The sequence below is a fragment of the Microchirus variegatus genome (genome assembly GCF_963457635.1).
Source record: "Microchirus variegatus genome assembly, chromosome: 5".
In the NCBI taxonomy this organism is placed as follows: Eukaryota; Metazoa; Chordata; class Actinopteri; order Pleuronectiformes; family Soleidae; genus Microchirus; species Microchirus variegatus.
Genome location: NC_139806.1, coordinates 2,834,381 through 2,852,446, shown reverse-complemented (window position 1 = coordinate 2,852,446; position 18,066 = coordinate 2,834,381). Strand labels below are relative to the sequence as shown.

Genomic DNA, 18,066 nt, shown 5'->3' with positions numbered 1-18,066 from the left:
GTGCTCGGCTAAGGCAAAATGGTTTTTACGTGACAAAAAAACGAGTATTTCTGCGACATAACATTGTTAATGTAATGTTAAAATTATTTATCTCTTAAATTAAGTGAATCCACCACCTATTGTATTTTAAATTTTTCAACAGTACAAATGTCAGTATAAACACTTTAGCATCTTCACCTACTTGATCCACAGGGTGCAGCCTGTCCATCATCCAAGACTAAAGAAGTTTCAGAACGGACTTTGGGATGATTTGTTGGACAACTTACATCATCAACAACATCAAAAAAGGTTTGAAATTTGAATTTTGAAATGTTTTTTCACGTTAGTTATTAACCAAATGCGAACAAATCACACAGGGAGGGAAAAGTGCTGAGTGTGCTAAGACCTGTCGTCTTCAATGAGTACTTTCCTAATGATACTAACATTAAAAATAGCATTGTCCTGATAAGGGCACTTTTTAATTGTAATTAGGGGAATGTAATTTAAGTGGGCACTTTAAGAATATGTACGTTTAATATATGGATTATATGGAGTAAGATAGAGAGATAATAATAATAATTGTATTCTATGTGTAGCCAGTACAAGCCTTGGTTCATCTCTTCTGTCCTGCACTTGAATTTTTTCTTCTTAAAAAGAGGTTGTTGATGAAGTGGATGACTCCGCCCCCTCCCTCACTCCTGTTTTGTGTTGCGTCCCGTGAATCTGTCCATGATGTTGAAGGCTCCCAGGTACTGTCCCAGCAGGATGCCCTGCTTCATGGGGAGGATGCTGTGGGAGAGAAATCGGAAAATCACAACCACATCTCTAAGAGTTCAGCTGTCCTTAGTTGGGAGTTGGGTTTATTCGTTTAATCGAGGGTTTTCACCGCTTCATCAAACTGAACGTCTAACGAAAGGAAAAGGTGAATTATTGCCGTGTTTTTGGCTGTACCAATCGGTCATTAGGAAAAACATTTGGAGTTTTATAGACTACCAAAAGTTATAACAAATCAGGGAGAACAAAGTTATCAGAGGATCTACGATGGAAAAATCTGGACAACATCCGAATTTGTTCGTCCCATTTCTTGTCAGGTGAAATATATAGGTAAAATATTGTGCCCTTTCCTGCGGATTAAGTCCTTCCCAGCATGCCTTTGCATCTATAACGCTGTGGTTTCGGACATTTATCCATAGCAGTTGTTACCTCCGAGTAGCTCCAATATGGCTGCGCGTCCGGGTTACTGCCGCAAACAAATCTCGCCTGGCCTGTTCAGCGCAGGGATCATTGTTCCACACGGAACTTTTTAGCAGACGCACACTGCACATCTGGATTTCAGCTGGCACGAAGAGACGGAGAGTGAAACAGCCCGTAAACGGCAGAAAGTGTCCAAAGTGTGGGACCATTTCACGCTTAAACAAGAAGCGAACAAGGTGAAGTGCAACCACTGTAAACTACAACTGTCGTAATCACAACAGCACGTCCTCAAAGATGCAGCATCTGAGCCCAAAGCATCCAGTTGCTAACGCTTCTGAAAATGTGGACACTGCCTACACCTTTTCCAGAGGTCAGTGCCTTCATCAGCAGCAACGATACAAACGAACAATTGCAACAAAGCAGAACAATGCCGTTGTGTGCATCTTTTCCTCAATGAGGCCATGTTTGCAGCTTTTGTCAGACTGAACAATGGCCGTCGTTTTCAGAGAGAGAGAGCAGAGACGAAGACTTGATCATAAAACAACAGGTTATTAAAAAAAAAGAAGACCCAATACAATGGCTTTTATGTAGAATGAACGGAGGTGACAGGCGCGAAGCTTTCTAACGTAGAATAATGGCTCTGTCCTCAGACAAATGGACCAGAGAAAACATCTCACTCTCTTATCAAACCTAATGAAAGTGCGGCAGAAGAAGAAGTGAGCAGAAGCACGGAGGGTTTTCTGAGGCAAACTACAAAGATATCAGGCATTTAATGGTTTGAAAAAAACACGTAAGACGAGAACACATTTGAACTTTGAACTATATATACATATACATATGTATATATATACGTACATATATGTATACATAACACATCATTTAAACACCATAGCTTGTTTTATTTCTTAAAATATTTTTATTTTTTTTACACATTTGTGTATTTGTGTCGTCCTGCAGTATCGCTGCACCACACTCGCCAACATCTGACTTCTCGTCTCCAGATTGAACCTGATGCATTCAGTATTCACTCCTGGGCCAAATTAAGCTAGCGCTCATATCCACAGTAATGAGAAAACACAAATTTCTTCGACTTTATTGAGGCCGTTTTGTTGCCCTGATGTTCACCCTCATTCCAGTATGAAGAGAACCGTGACACAGGCTTTAGTTTGATTTGAACTATCTAGATATTGTATTTTGTTCCGTAGTCGTACGAATCAGCTGATCTTGGTAGGTTGTTTAAAATGCCCTGTTCTTGGCTATTGTTGCCGTTTATTTTCCCTCTTTAAAAGCTCCCCGTTTGTGAATTTTTTTTTTTTTAAAAGGAAAGAAAAGGTTGTATAAATAAATGAACTTGGACCTGAACTCGATAACAACAGTAGCGAGTCCACAGACACTTAACGAAATGTGTACACAGGATGATAACGAGCCAAACAAATGGAGAGCAATTTAGAGTGGGGGGAAAAATTGACCGAGGAGAAAGTGCTTTTAGAAGTGAGGCGCAAATTGAAAAAGGTCCCGCTGCTCCGACACCGCTCAGTGAGTCACTGCACACTGGGGTCACGTTTCCTCGTTTATCAGAACTGCCCACGCGCAGTTGTGTCATCGCTGCGCCCCGTGAGCCTTTCAGAGCAGAACGTGGGATTTGTCAATTTGAGTTTGCATAGTGTCGACCTCTCCCCCCATTTGTTCGCCAAACTGAGAGAAGCGGTAAAAGGAGCAAAGACAGGAAGGAAGTGGAGAGAGATGTTTGTCCGAGAACAAAGAGTAAGAAACCGCCGAGGACGGCTTATTTTTTTCTTAAAACTTTTATTATAGATTCCAATATAAAACGTTTGGGTAACACTTTAGATTAGAGAAAACATATTTAACAAAAAAAAAAAGTATCTCGGAAAGACTCGAAATTAACCATCATAATAGTCGACATCGCCCTGAATAAGGATCCGTTGAAAATATTTGTATATCTCTTAATGAATAATTTTAATTAATTTTTGAAAATCAGGAAATTATCCATTTGACACTTTGACAGTGAGCCGAGTTTCTTCTCAAAAACAAAAAGTATCTCGGAATGACTTATAATTTACCATCATAATAGTCGGTATAGCCCTGAACAAGGATCCGTTGAAAATATTTGCATATCTCTTAAGGAATAATTTTAATGAATTTTTGAAAATCAGGAAATGATCCATTTGCCCTGATGCACTTTGACAGTGAGCTGACTTTCTTCTCAAAAACAAAAAGTATCTCGGAATGACTTGAAATTTACCATCATACTAGTTGGTATTGTCCTGATAAAGGATCTGTTGTAAATATTTGCATATCTCTTAAGGAATAATTTTTATGAATTTTTGAAAAATCATGAAATGATCCATTTGCCCTGATGCACTTTGACAGTGAGCTGACTTTCTTCTCAAAAACAAAAAGTATCTCGGAATGACTTGAAATTTACCATCATACTAGTTGGTATTGTCCTGATAAAGGATCTGTTGTAAATATTTGCATATCTCTTAAGGAATAATTTTTATGAATTTTTGAAAAATCATGAAATGATCCATTTGCCCTGATGCACTTTGACAGTGAGCTGACTTTCTTCTCGAAAACAAAAAGTATCTCGGAATGACTTGAAATTTACCATCATAATAGTTGGCATCGCCCTGAACAAGGATCCGTTGAAAATATTAGCATATCTCTTTAATTTAATTAATTTTTGAAAATCAGGAAATGATCCATCTGCTCTGATGCACTTTGACAGTGAGGACACCTGCAGCTGTACTTTCATGGCCAAATGTGCATCATTCCAGGATGTGGCAAAATAAACAAATCTTTATTTAACACTTTGCAAGGTCAGACAGTAGAAAGCAGAATAAAAGGAGAATCCAATTATCCAAATGACTCTTTACAAGACAATAAAACAGACCTCCTGGAGTCGGTTTGTTTCTTGGCAACACAACAAACAGGTTCAGTGACAGTGAAACGGTGAGGGTTGTTTATGTGTCAAACAGGACGTGAAACTAAACCTGCTGTCTAAACTGACTCCACAGAACAATGTAACTGGTGACGAAATGAGACGAACACCTCTGCAGGCTAAAACCACGAGCACCATAGAAACAAACAACAAAGTGCGTAGACAATGTGAAGAAAGCATATTGAAAAGGCCTGAGATGCAGAGACTCACTGTCAGCAAGGACACAGAAATACAGAGTTTAGCTACCAAAAGACAGAACTAATAAAACTTATGCCTGCTGAAGTGAGCAAGATCTTTAAAATATGTTTATTCTCCTTTTGTGTTGTTTATCTGTGACTTTTATTGGATTCACCCATGTGACACAAGCCTGTGAACTAAAAAAAAACAACTTTGGTGTGGGAGAGTGAACAGTACACAAACATGACTTACTGGAAAAGGCTGACTAATGGAAACAGAAAGCAGTGAACACCTTGAGATATCTTTTCTCATATGTGCAACCATGTTTATGATACTGTTGAGCCTGAACTATGCTCTTCAGCTAAATATCCTGTTCCTCAGATCACAGTCACTTCATAATGGCGTTACCATCGTGGACAAAAGTACAGCGGGGTACGACATCTCAACAGTCTGTCAGATGCGTTAGAGCACTTTGCGGTGCAGACTGCGGTTAGCGTGGCAGCCTGCTTCTGTCGCGTGTCCCAGGTAAGAGCCGAGGAGGACGATGATCTTCCACTGTAGGACACTGAGGGGGATGACGAGGGGACAGACACATTCAAATCTAACCTAAACAATTTAACTCCAGCATCAGATTTAAATCACCCAACGTGACAAGAATAGGCTGATAACTTAACACCAACTAAACTCACATTCACACCGTGAAACCAGTGGCCCTGAATACCGATGAGCTGCAGCAACAGCCGTGTCAGGGGAGTTTGTGGTGTGTGTGTGTGAACTGCAGAGAGTCGGGCTTGATTTTACAGATGCTAAATATCCAATTTCTGAGGCGTCTTGAGAATAGAAGGATAGCCGTGCAAACCCGTCTGTGTTGAGAGATAGAGATGTGTGCAGTTCAGTGGAATAGAAAGGGAAAACTTACTTTTTGAGGGAAGCGATGAGGTAAATGCTCTTTGGCATCATGAGATACACCTGGTCTGTGAGCACAGCATGGATGATCTTCTTTGCTGCGTAGTCTGGCTTCAGGATTGGCAACAAAGATGGCCACCTGAAAAGGACAAGAGAAATCATTCATTCATCGTCCACCACTTTATCCCTGCACATGAGGGTTTGCAGGGGCCACTGGTTCGGTTCTCAGGGCCAACAAACAACCATTCAGAACCAATTTTTGACAATTCTACAGCCATAAATCCGCGGGTCATGGGGGACGCTGTGTCAATCTCAGCTCGGCAGTGCATAGTTTTTGAAATTTCGTGATATCATAAATGGTCTACGAGGTAGGGTAATGAGAAATATCCTCTCAGTGATGGCAGGACGGTAACAGAAGGGTTTTTTGTCCGGGGGGGGGGGGAATTCATGTTTATGCATAATTTGAAAGCTAATGTGAACTGCTGCCCAGTGCTGCTACACCACTGTAGGCTAAATGTTTCACAAAAATTCATGAAACTCACAATTGTGTCAACGTGACCTGAAATAAAGTCTTCAGCAAGTCGTTGATTAATTGAGGAATAATCGGTAGAATACTTGACTACAAAAATATTAGATATAAAAAATATTAAAGATAGCTGCATGTTTACGTTAGCGTGCACTGGTAGCGTTAGCAACTGGATGCTATCGGCTCAGATGCTGAATCATTGAGGACGTGCTGTTGTGTTTATGCCAGTTGTCGTTGACATTGGTTACACTTCACCTTGTTAGCTTCTTGTTTATGAGTGAAATGGTCCCACACTTTGGGCATTTTCTGCCTTTTTTACGGGCCGTTTCACTCTCAGTCTCCGCCATTGTGCCAGCTGAAATTCAGATGTGCGGTGTGCGTCTGCTAAAACGGTCCGTGTGGAACAATGATCCCTGCGCTGAACAGGCCATGCGAGTAATCGTTGCAGCCCTAAAATACGGACACCTGCAGTTAAAGGAGGCCGACGACTCAGAGGTTGTACCTCGGGCCACATTTTTCTGTCATGATGTTTTGTGGTTATTTTAAAGGCAGGTCCGTCTGTGCCCGCCACATGTGAAAAGTAGAAAGTGACAGGTCAGGTGTGCGTCACTGACATCAACAATGTGTCCTGGTAGCCTCAGGGCGCTAACGCATGGATGAAGGCAGGGAAACGGAAAATGAAAATGGACACGAGTCTTCCAGACGTTGATGAACGCGAAGACCCCGTCAGTCCATCACTGTAAAGACCTCTGGCATTATTCCGTTTTTTGTTCAAACATTGGTGGCTTCTTCCCCTCGTCAGTGTCCGTTAACTATATTTTCTCTGAAATATTGGAATTTATTGCTTCCCGTTGTAGAATACAAACTTTACAATCCCCTCAACACTGTAGCTCTGCCATCTCACAATAAAAGGAGTGACAAGCCTAAAAAGTGCTCTTCTATGCCGATAATGTTCAACTATTTATCATCAATCGTCTCATTTAAAGAGTCTGATGATGTCTAAAACTAAACAAGTGATCAACCAGGAAGTGAAAGCAAGTAGTTTGGTAGTTGTTTTCTACATTTAAGACGCCCTGCAATTTTCAAACAAAAACAGAGCCAGCAGCGTTTTCCAATATCTCAGTTTTAGGGGCATGAAAGCACAAGAGATAAGATAATCCATGGACATTTACAAACGGCAGCAAAAATTTACCCAAAAAATGATCTAATCTAATCTAATTTTTGCACTGGTATAGAAAATGGAACAATAAAAAATAAATAAAAGGATGATTAAAATGCAGCGCTTGCTATTCGTTGTTTCAAACTGCAATTCCAATTTGAGAACAAATAATTGCTCGGCCCTCGGTTCTGCTAATAAATGAATCACTAAATAATGACATGGCTCATTTTATTCCTACACTGCTGATCCATTTCATGCTCCATGAAAATATCACACTCGGTTGGGTTCAAAGTTTCATTTCAATGATTAATTTCTTGCCCCTCCAGAGGTTCTGTCTTTACAAATAAGTCTTTATTCTTAATAGACTCGCCCAGCGACTCAAACTACCATCCTCAGCCCTCGTCTTTACTGCTCTGCCCTCAATCACCTCGTCATCGCTCACGTCAGTCCATCTCACAGTCTGGTGCACACTCGCTCAGAGCTAGGACTGTTTTAACGTCTTTTGGTGTGGACTGTGGACACACACACACACACACACACACACACACACACACACACACACACACACCTCAGTAAACCCCTGATAATGACAATCTCTACTACGTTTATACAGAAATCTGAATGGAGAACATTAAAAGATGAGATGAAGATCATTTTCTTTGGAAATGGTTAATTTAAAGCCAAACCAATATTAGCCTTAGGTTATAGAAGCCAGTAATTTGAAATCACTACTGTGGCCCACGGGGGTGAATTATTGACTCGGTGATGACAGAAGCATCAACGTTATAGTTGATGGCGTCATCTGGAACGCCTGACCTCTTGGCCACAGCTTTCTTAAGAATTGAGGTTAGGGATGTCACTTTCGATGGTGCCGACACATTAACTTGGCATTTTGAGAGTGCCAGTCCGCCTCAACGCTACGGTCAGCAACAAATGTTTGGAAAGGCAACATGCATTGGTGACGCTGCACGTGAATAACGGCTGAACATCCCTCACCTCACCCTTCCCTTCCTCCAAATGTGCCGGAGAACCCATGTAGCCTTCAGTTTGCATCAAAACTCAAAAAGAAGTTTAGTTCCAGCACGACTCGCTTCTCTACTCGTTCGCCATCGTTTGCCATTATTATGGACTCTATGTCCCAGTTATCATGCCGTGACGATTTATACGCAAGACTTTTGGATTTTAGAAACATCCTTTGCTAAATATTAAAAGTCTTTAACTCGCTTTGATTCTTACATCAGACGTCGCGCTCACGACTCTTCCATGACGACAATCACTGACCAATCAGTGGCCGGCGTTCTGTTTGAGTGCTGGAACTGAATCGTGGAAAATGTCAGGTGGGGGTCGCAGACATTTTATGTTAATGACGTTGCTTAAAGCAATTCTTACCTTTCTTGCACGTCTCACAGCATTTTTCACAGTAAAAAATGTGAACACGATGACACAGATTCAAAACCTAGTGGGTTTATCTTAGGTTTTTAGAGGGCCATACGATTATTAGGAGCAATTTAAGATTACAAAAGAAAAGTGGAAAAAATGCAAGAAAGGCAAGTATAGCTTTAATGCTAATGGTCGGTGAAGAAAACGGTTAAAAAGGCAAAAGTGACGGCGAAGAAGGCTCACTTAGTTTGACATCCGTCGAACATCCCAGTGTTGATGAAATACGGACACACGATGGTGGTTTTGATGCCGTCTTTGCCGTTTGCCAGCAGCTCCAGAGCAATCGATTCTGCAAAGCCGACTGCTGCAAACTTACTGGCACAGTAGTCTGCAGAGAGAGAGAGAAAATTGATCCATCATTATTATAATAAGATGTAATATTCTATATAGGAAAATAAAAACAAAACGCTATGGTTGTCGTTTGTAACGCGAGACCAGGTAAAACACACAGCTGGAACAAATCCAGGTAAAAGAGCACGGTCGTTACATCACAACAGTAATGATTTATTAGAGCACGGCCGTTATATAATCTGTCCCATGTCCGCCTACAGCCGATAAGGCTCCATAATGTTTGCGACAAATGTAGGTGAGGGAGTAATAATCTCCTACGTGGCAGTGTTGCTCTAGGTCACCTCAAACCAAACAACTGCAGGGCGTTCTCTCAACACAAAGGTGAAACTGATATAAAGTCAAATTGGACACAAGGTGAGGACTAGAGCTGAAACAATTAATCGATTATCAATTGATTACTAAATTAATCGTGGAGCGACTTTGTTCCACATAATAAAGAAATCATTCAAACGGAATAATTTTGGTTTGTGGACAAAACGTTTGAAGAACATTTGAGAACATTGCCATTTCTGGGTTTGACAAACACAGATCAAGCTTTTTTTTTTTTAACATTTTCTGACATTTTATGGACCAAACGATTAATCAAGAAAATAATTTACAGAATAATCGATTGCGAAAATGGTTTGTTAGTTAGTTAGTTAGTTGCAGCTCTAGTGAGGAATGATGTGTGACGAGAAAATGTAATGATCTGAGGTCTGTAATAAGGAAGGAAATGGTTTCAAGTAAACCTGACAAGTTTCCAATGTTCTTTGCTGTGCTATAATTGCACTATAATTTTTTTTTTTAACTGTTATTTCTAAACTAAAAAAAGCTCTTTTTAAATGTTGCCCATATTACACTTTGAATCATTCCCTGGATCTGTTCATGTCGCAATATTCTCAAAAATGAACAAATGTACCTATGAGCAGAGTCAGTGACCCGACTGGAAAGTGTACACTGAGGAATTAATATATATATAATATATATAATATATATATATATATATATATATTAAAAAAAATAAAAAATCTGAAAATTAGTAGAAAGAAACAAACTTATTTAATCCTGCCCCTTCTCAACTTCTCAGTAGTTAATAATCATCAGTTGACTTCACTATTTTACATATTATGTAAAACTTGAGTGGAATTATTAATCCTCCTTACACCCCAAACAACAAATAATAATTATAAACTTTTGCAAGCCCTGAACAACCACCACCCAGATTAGAACAGCAGACATTGTGTGTCCTGTTGGCTGGTTTGTGTGTGAAATGTCAACACGACAATAAAGATAAGTGGATGAGAAATAAGAGGAAACTCCTTCCAACGTCTCAGAGATTAACAGAGGATCAGTCCGTGCTTAAGTTTCAAAATACACATCTGCAAACTACAACTACTCTCTATAAATTTGGGATTACAACAGAAAATCAAGTTTGCGTGAGCAAAGGTGTGTAGACTTAAAGGGCCCATATTGTGCAAAATCAACTTTTTAATCATTTTAGTACTGATATTTGTGACTCAGGGGGCCATACCAGTCCCCAAAATGTGAAAAAACAAGACTCATGTCATGTTTTAGTGGTTCCACTTTCTGTAAGTATAGGCGATAAAACATGCAATGTTTAATAACCAGGCAAATGAGGCAGTTGTTCACTAGAATTGGCGTTTAGAGAAGTTGTAATCACAGACCTGCTAATCCATTGACTCCTACAAGACCAGCAGAACTGGCAATGCTGACCAGATGTCCGTGATTGTTGGCGATCATCGCAGGAAGGAAGGCCTTGTACGTCTGAGCAGAGAGACAGAAAACACATGGAAATATTAGCGATTGTGGCCGAAAGAGTCAAATCAGAGGCTATTTTCAAATTATAAGACACTATAAAGATCTATATTTCAGTTGAGCCGACTGACCCAGAAGTGAGCCATGGAGTTGACCTCCACCGTCTTCTCGATCAGGGAGTCGGGAGCGTCCATGAACTTCTTTCCCGTCACGATCCCGGCGTTGTTCACCAGTATGCTGACGTCACCCACCTCCCGCTTCACCTGCGAGGAGGAAAAAAACAAAATAACCCGTCATGTGTTAAAGTGAAATATTCCTAATCTGTTCACAGGAGTCGTCAATGGTCTGGACGAGAGGTCGACCCATGCTGAAAAATCATTTGATTTTTAGAAATGAGGGAAGCCGACAGGAACGACGAGGACGACGTAGATCCAGAGAGGTGGCGGTTTATTGGAGGTGCGTTTAACATTCATCACAGTGGAAGACAAACGTTAACATGTTAGCGCACGTTAACGCGTGATCACTGACCGGGAAATAGAAGGGCGTGACGCCATGGCACCGGAGTTCCGGCGCCGTTTACCTCTGTTAGCTCCTTTAGCACGCCTACAGTCAAACTGGAGCGGTCCGTTTATTAAATGACGCCGCACCGCGTGTTAGCGATGTCTGTCGTCCGTTTTGTTTAGAAATCCACGTGGAAGACGAGACAACGTCAATCACGGTTGATCAGGATCAGTTTGAATATGCCAACAAATGTTTTGGGGTTAGGGTTAGCCTAACTTTGTTTAAAGGTGAAGTAAGTAGTTTATAGTGCCATCTAGAGGAGAGGCTGAAATTTACAACAAAGACCTGCTGCTCTGCTCACCCCCTCCCTTCCCTGAGCGCTACGGTGTCCTCAGCTGGTCAAATGTCGTCCTCGTCGTCTTTCTCCGTGTCAGCAGATGAGGTTCGTGAGGCGAGGGAGAGGGCGAGCTACCGCTGCCGTAGCAGACGAAGCGGAGAGAGAGGAGGCGGGACTTCCGCTACAAGTAAATCGATTTGTTCTCTCGCGTTTGTCCTTACAGGCTCCGGTAGAAACATGGCGTCTCTCTGCTAACAGTGGCTATGCAACCACGGCCCGCGACCATGTTATTTTACAAGACTTTTTGAAACACTACGAAAATGAAACAAAAACTATTATACAACGACTAGACAATGCAGGAGCACATAATATGTATAAAAAAGTGGATTTTGGGTTATATAAACCCATAAATACTACACAGTGTCCCTTAAAGCCTAAACAAGGTCCAAAAGACTGGATTCAGTCCTCACACCAAAGTTGAAAGAGGGAAAACTCTATGATCCGAGTGTGATCCGAGTGACATTAAAGAGGTTGCTCCTAAATTAACCGCCAAATATTTCGATAATCAATCACTTGCTTTAAGCGGGATCTTCATTATACGACACCACAGGGATCAAACAACTCGACGACACGGCGAGGAAATAATCAACACATGAATCGATTATGTAAACAACAGCTTGACGCGGCCCCAGAGTTTACAACAACATCACAACACCTGCAAGTGTTAAGCCCACAAACGTGTGTTTACACAACAGCTGCCCTGCCTCCAACACACACACAAACACACACACACACAGCTGTTTATCTGCACCTCCCCCACACACACACACACAGCCCAACCCTAACCAACGCTCCCAAAACAACCGTCAACTTCTCTGATAATCTTTTTTTTCTGATTTTGTAGCTCCTTAAATGTGAAATGTGGTTTCTTTGCTCCACGTGACGCAAAGAAATCATTAAATCGGAATCATTTTGAATATTGCAGACAAAAATAAAAAAGACATTCAAGAACATTTTCTGACCCAACAAGTGCTCCATGCAAATTTATTTGCATGATGCGGATTTGCTGAACTTTAAAAAAAACAGTTAATTTACATTTTCACACCATGCTGCAGAACAGAGTGTTCTCGTGCTGACAATTTGGTCTTTCTGGCAACGTCACTATTTATTATTACCCAGGGTCTCTGCAGGTTTCAACAAGTCAAATTTAAGACTTTTTAAGACTTTTTTAAGACCGTAATGAATATAATTTAAGGCCAATTTCAAATCCATACTTGTAAAAAAAGTACAAAAGACACGAAGGAAAATGGAGCCACAAATTGTTGAACTTGCAATTACTCATCTTATGCAAGCAATTGGGCTTAGCGGTGGGCTTTCATGAAGTTTTCTCCGCTGCTATGCTAAGCTGTAACACACCACGACGCGCGCACAGCACACTAGCTAGTGTGTCCACCATGATAAATTGTCCCCGGGCAGCACAGGTGACCTACTTTAGTTCCGTGTTGTAGTTGTGTTATCGCATCCTCAAAAATAGTAACATTTCAAATCGAGACTGAAGTTTATGCATGTTTTAAATAAACGTAACGTTAGAAATAGATTTTAAAGACCTATTTTAGGAGAATTTAAGACATTTTAAGGCCTTGAATTCAAATTATTGGATTTAAAGGTGCCATATGTCAGAATGTGGCCAAAAACAGTTACTACATTCAAATTCAAAATACCGAGGTCTATTAGGTTTCGTTTTCTGACGTAACTGGCAACCCGTGGTTGCTCGGCAGCTGCAATGATTGGTAGGCGGCGGTAGGTGGAGCCACATGCGAAAACTTGATTTCAAAACATAAACATGATTTGCTGTCTGCAAAATATTTTTTTTAATGCAAATATTTTGGCTGAGCTCTTGTTGTTGGTGAGTTCAGTTTGTTATATGAACCAGGGTCTCTGCAGGTTTCAACAAGTCAAATTTAAGACTTTTTTAAGACCATAATGAATACGATTTAAGACACATTTGGCAAAAAAGTACAAAAGACTAAGCTGTAACACACCGCAGCGCGCGCACAGCACACTAGCTAGTGGTGCTCGATAAACTGTCAACGGGAACACAGGTGACCTACTTTAGTTCCGTGTTATAGTTATTGTGGTCATCACATCCTCAAAAATAGAAACATTTCAAAGCGAGACTGAAGTTTATGCATGTTTTAAATAAAAGTAGATTTTAGGAGAATTTAAGACATTTTAAGGCCTTAAATTCAAATTATTGGATTCAAGACTTTTTTAGACCCCGCGGATACCCTGATTACCTCAATTTCATTTTCATATCCGTCTATTTTCTTATTTCTCTGATTACAATATAGTAGATGTTTTGGTTTTATTGTGTAAAGCACCATGCGTGCGGTGAATTTCCTGTACGCACAGCGCGACATCAGCGGTCTCACCTGGTCGGCCACTCTGTAGACCTCGTTCCTGTCGCTGCAGTCGCACAGATAGTAGTGGACTTTGCTGGCTCCGCTCTGCTTGGCCAGTTTGGCCGTCTCCTTCATCCCGTCCTGGTTGATGTCCCACAGCACCACCACGGTGCCCAGGGACGCAAACTCCTGAGCCATGAGGCGACCGATACCGCTGCCGGCGCCCGTGATCAGCACCACCTCGCCGGCGATGTTCTTCCTCTTCCTGGGCACAAAGAGGTGCACGAAGGACTCCACATTGTACCAGATGGAGAGCAGGAGCACTTGGATCGTCTCCAGGAAGAAATTCATCATCGATCTGTGAAAGAGAAGAAGAGGAAACCCGCGAGTCTCGCTATCCTCCACCGATATTAGTCCGATACGGTCATTTTTAGACCATTTGTGAACGTACGAAGCTGTTGACAACACTTTGTGCCGAATATAGTGGAACATGACTTGTTTTACAGTCTGAGCACAGTGAAGCACACAACATATAGGATTTTTGGATTGTATCGGATTTGACATTTCTAATCTGTCCCGATATCCAATCCAGTGATTTTGACCATTATCGGACCAATACTGCCAACTCATCATTAATTTCCACACTGCACCTTTAATGTTGCTGTTTTAAACTTGTAGTTTAGGTGATTTCACTGTAAGACTTTAAAACAATAATAATCATCACAATAATATCGTGAATCGCGATTATCTGGGTCTGGATTACAAGAAACCGGTTTCTTCAACTTCCACTTACGAGCAAATACAAATCGCAAAAAAAAAGGTCGATATTGACCAACGGAGAAACAGTAATTCCAGTGCGTTTGTCGCGTTAATTATCCGGTGCAAACTGGTTCTGACGTTTGTTTTTAAGCTCAGCTAAATATTCAGCCTTACCAATGTTTACAGACTGGACCTTTAAATCCTCACCTTAATAAAAGTTAATCTGAGCAATTGTCACGGTAATATTGTGAATCGCGATTATTTTGGGTCTGGGTAACAATTAACAATTCACTTACGTGCAAAAACAAACATTATGTTTATTATTTATTTATTAGTGTATTGATTTTTTAACACACTGAAACTTTTAAATGTTTCCATGATGCAAAGAAAATATATACATATATCGCAAAAAAAGGGTTAAAGATGTAAATCGCGATAAGTCCTGTGGCCCAGCACGGTGTGAAAGTGTGTGTGTGTGTGTGTTTTTGTCGCGTTTGTTTGCATTAATTATCCAGACACGTGACACCGAGCGACTCCACACACACAAACACAGTGAGAAGATCGCGGTTTATGAACTTACCGAGTCGGTCTACGTGTTCTCTGCTCACGGTCACGCTCCCTCCGTGTGTGTGTGTGTGTGTGTGTGTGTGTGTGTGTGTGTGAGCTGCTAACGGACACGCACTTATTTGTGTCGCCTGCGGAGAATAAAACACCGGATGTGAGCAGCGGAGAGGGAGGCGCGCGTCACGTGACACGCAGTCAGCCATTCACGACCGACCAGCGCGCCCACTGCCGCGCAAGGCATCATGGGACTTGTAGTGTACTATGAAATCACTGAAAAATGTTGTTTATTTATCTTAGATTCCATGGTTTATGATACTTAATACATGTATACTTTTACTCATTCGTTTATTTTTTTAATTTTTTTCTTACAATTCAATGTTTTTGGTATTTGTCACTTTGTCCACCGCTGACCCTAATCTCATGGTTCTCAAAGTGTGGTGCATGTACCACCAGTGGTACACAAGCTTCCTCTGGTGGTACTTTGTCATTTTTATTATACTTTATATATGTATACCTTACACTTATTTGTCTAATTTATGAATTTGTCCTTATTTTATATCCTACAATTGTATTGTTATTTGGTTCTCAAACTGTGGTGTGTCAAGGAAAATCAATGCTTAGAAAATTAAATAAATAACAAAAAAATGATAAAATAAGTGTGTAACAACTTGTGTTGTTCAAAAACGTCAAAGTCACATAATATGTTTTCTTCTTTTTTTCCTCTCCCACTTCCAATTCACGACGCCCATTCATGCGCGTACTATATAAATAAATCAATTTTGATTAAGAAATGAATCAATACGACTATTATGTTAATATTATTAACAGTATGGCACAATCAGTAAATGAATCAATATAAAGTTGGCACAGTGCATGAGCTTTAAAAGCATTCTGATAAGATAAAACCATTGAAAGGCAACATGCTAAATGTGTTTTATTATGCATTTAAACTGTAAGGTAATCATAACAGGAGGTAAAATAAAAACATAGATAGTTTCAGATAAAATGAAATAGATAAGTAAATTAGTACAAAAACAGGTGCTGAGAAAAATAATAAAAACGTGGCTAAAGGAGACTAAAAAATAAAGGTCAGGTAAGTCTTAAGTACGTCCATTTAGAGAAACTTTTGTTTTGATAGTCCCTGGTGTCATTCTTCATTTCCTGTCAAGTTCCCACTTGTGTGATTACTTAACTCTGTTTGTGTTTCCGCTCTTGTACTTGCAACTATGACCAACAGAGGACGCCAGATGCTTGTTGCGTGAATGGTGTGAAGTCTTCCATCTCTGACGGCCTTGTTAATAATCTGTTAATAAAGTAGTTTGTGTCCTGTTTCCTGTCTGTGCTGCAGGAACATGTGATTGTTGAAAGTTGTTTCTGGGCTTTTGTCACAGTGACTGCTCATGTGTTTTCTCTTTGGTGATGGGGCCTGTGTTTAATGTTTGTAATGTTTTAGAACGTGGTGTGGAGCTGAAATCACTGACTGTGTTGTGTGGTGAGGTTGTTATAGTGAGTCCAGGGATGATTGTCACTCTGTCATTTTATGATTTTTCATTTCAGTGTTTGTGCTCTTTTTTTAATTTAGAATGTGTTATTGCATTTGTGTGGACCCCAGGGAAAATTGCAACCACTTTGTGGAAGCTAACTAGGAGCTGAATAAAGATTAAAGTGCAAAATGTGCACCTTAAAGTGATAGTTCGGAATTTTGGACGTAAGACCTATTTTCCAACTCAGTCGGTGTGATGGAGACGTCTGGAGACGTTTTCAAGAAATTTGATTCAGTTCTTCTAGTTCCCGAGTTCACTGATGCTATGGCTAGCGCAAGTCAATGATACATGTTAGCATGGCATTAAAAACACTCATACTGACTCCACAGTGCACCTGAGGCAAATCTATTGTAACGGCAGACTATCGATGTACATATCTGTGTTGATAGAATAATATTTGAAACAAAACTAACATCGCATCGCATTAATTTTTGAGGGACTACTTTCTCAGCACTATACTTCCGGCAGTGGAATCAGTCCGCCGCTGCCGGAAATATGACGCGCTGCTGCTGCTGCTGCTGAGACATAAATCCTTCAAATTGCAAGGTTAGTTTTGTTTCAAATATTATTCTATCAACACAGATTAAGATTGTATTAATGACATTGTCGTTCTATAAACATGTCGTCACGGTCCCCCATTTTTCCTTTCACCACAACCTGTCTAGGCAGATGGCCGCTCATCTTTTAATGCCTAGTGTTTTTGCTTATTGTGTGAATTGTTGGGTTTCTCTCCTCTCTTTAATATTGTATAGGTTTTTACCCCCTGATATGCACAGAGCCTTGAGATAATGTATGTTGTGATTTAGCACTATAGACATACATTAAATTGAATTGGATTAAACTAGTCTGTGCTTTCTCAGGATTAAAACACTGACGATCAGTTACACGGTTGTCTTTGGTCTCCTACGTTTTCAAAAATCAGATCAGATTTGAAACCCGCCTCGTGTGAGACTTTATGAGGCTTTATTTTGGAAGAAAATGTTAGATTGTGAAGGTAAGGTGTGGTTGGCAGTCAGCTGCAGGAGGACAGGGAGGAGTGGAGGTGTTTAGTGGCAGCAGTTGCAGGTGAGTTGATTGTCACAGCTGCTTCTGCTTTCTAATCGATCACTCTCTGTCTTTAAATGCAGTTGCAGGCCGGACGTCGAGAGCACTTTAGAAGCAGAGGAGCCGGGAAGTGTAGGGGGAAAATAAATGTGATGTGAGAGCAGCACAGTTAGAGGTGGTTGTTGTTTCTGTGTGTGCAGGGTTTATAACAGCAGTGTTTCTTACAAACTGGACTATCTGCTGATATCAGTCATTTTAGATCTTTGGCAACACAATTTCAAGCTATTTCAAAGAATTAACGCTCCTACTAATACAAATATTTAATTTACACTTTTACAGTCTGTGCATAAACCCATAGTGAAAATATAAGGTATAAAGTTAATTTTAAGCGGTTTACATTTACCATTACCTCAACAAAGTTTACTCAAACATGGAGATGAATGGTTTGTTTTTGTGTCTCATATAT

At 40.4% G+C, this 18,066-nt stretch overlaps 1 protein-coding gene across 1 annotated transcript; it reads right to left on the bottom strand.

Moving 5' to 3' along the window:
* Nucleotides 1-671: 671 nt before the first annotated feature.
* Nucleotides 672-15,143, bottom strand: LOC310926877 (epidermal retinol dehydrogenase 2-like; the record flags this gene model as incomplete). Its single annotated transcript, XM_083889084.1, has 7 exons — nt 15,029-15,143; nt 13,720-14,047; nt 10,581-10,712; nt 10,359-10,458; nt 8,527-8,671; nt 5,232-5,357; nt 672-768 (listed from the first exon to the last, which is right to left on the bottom strand). The coding sequence occupies exons 2-7, from the start codon at nt 14,041-14,043 to the stop codon at nt 672-674; spliced, it is 924 nt and encodes a 307-aa protein (XP_083745210.1). The 5' UTR covers nt 14,044-14,047; nt 15,029-15,143.
* Between the last annotated feature and the right edge of the window lie 2,923 nt (nt 15,144-18,066).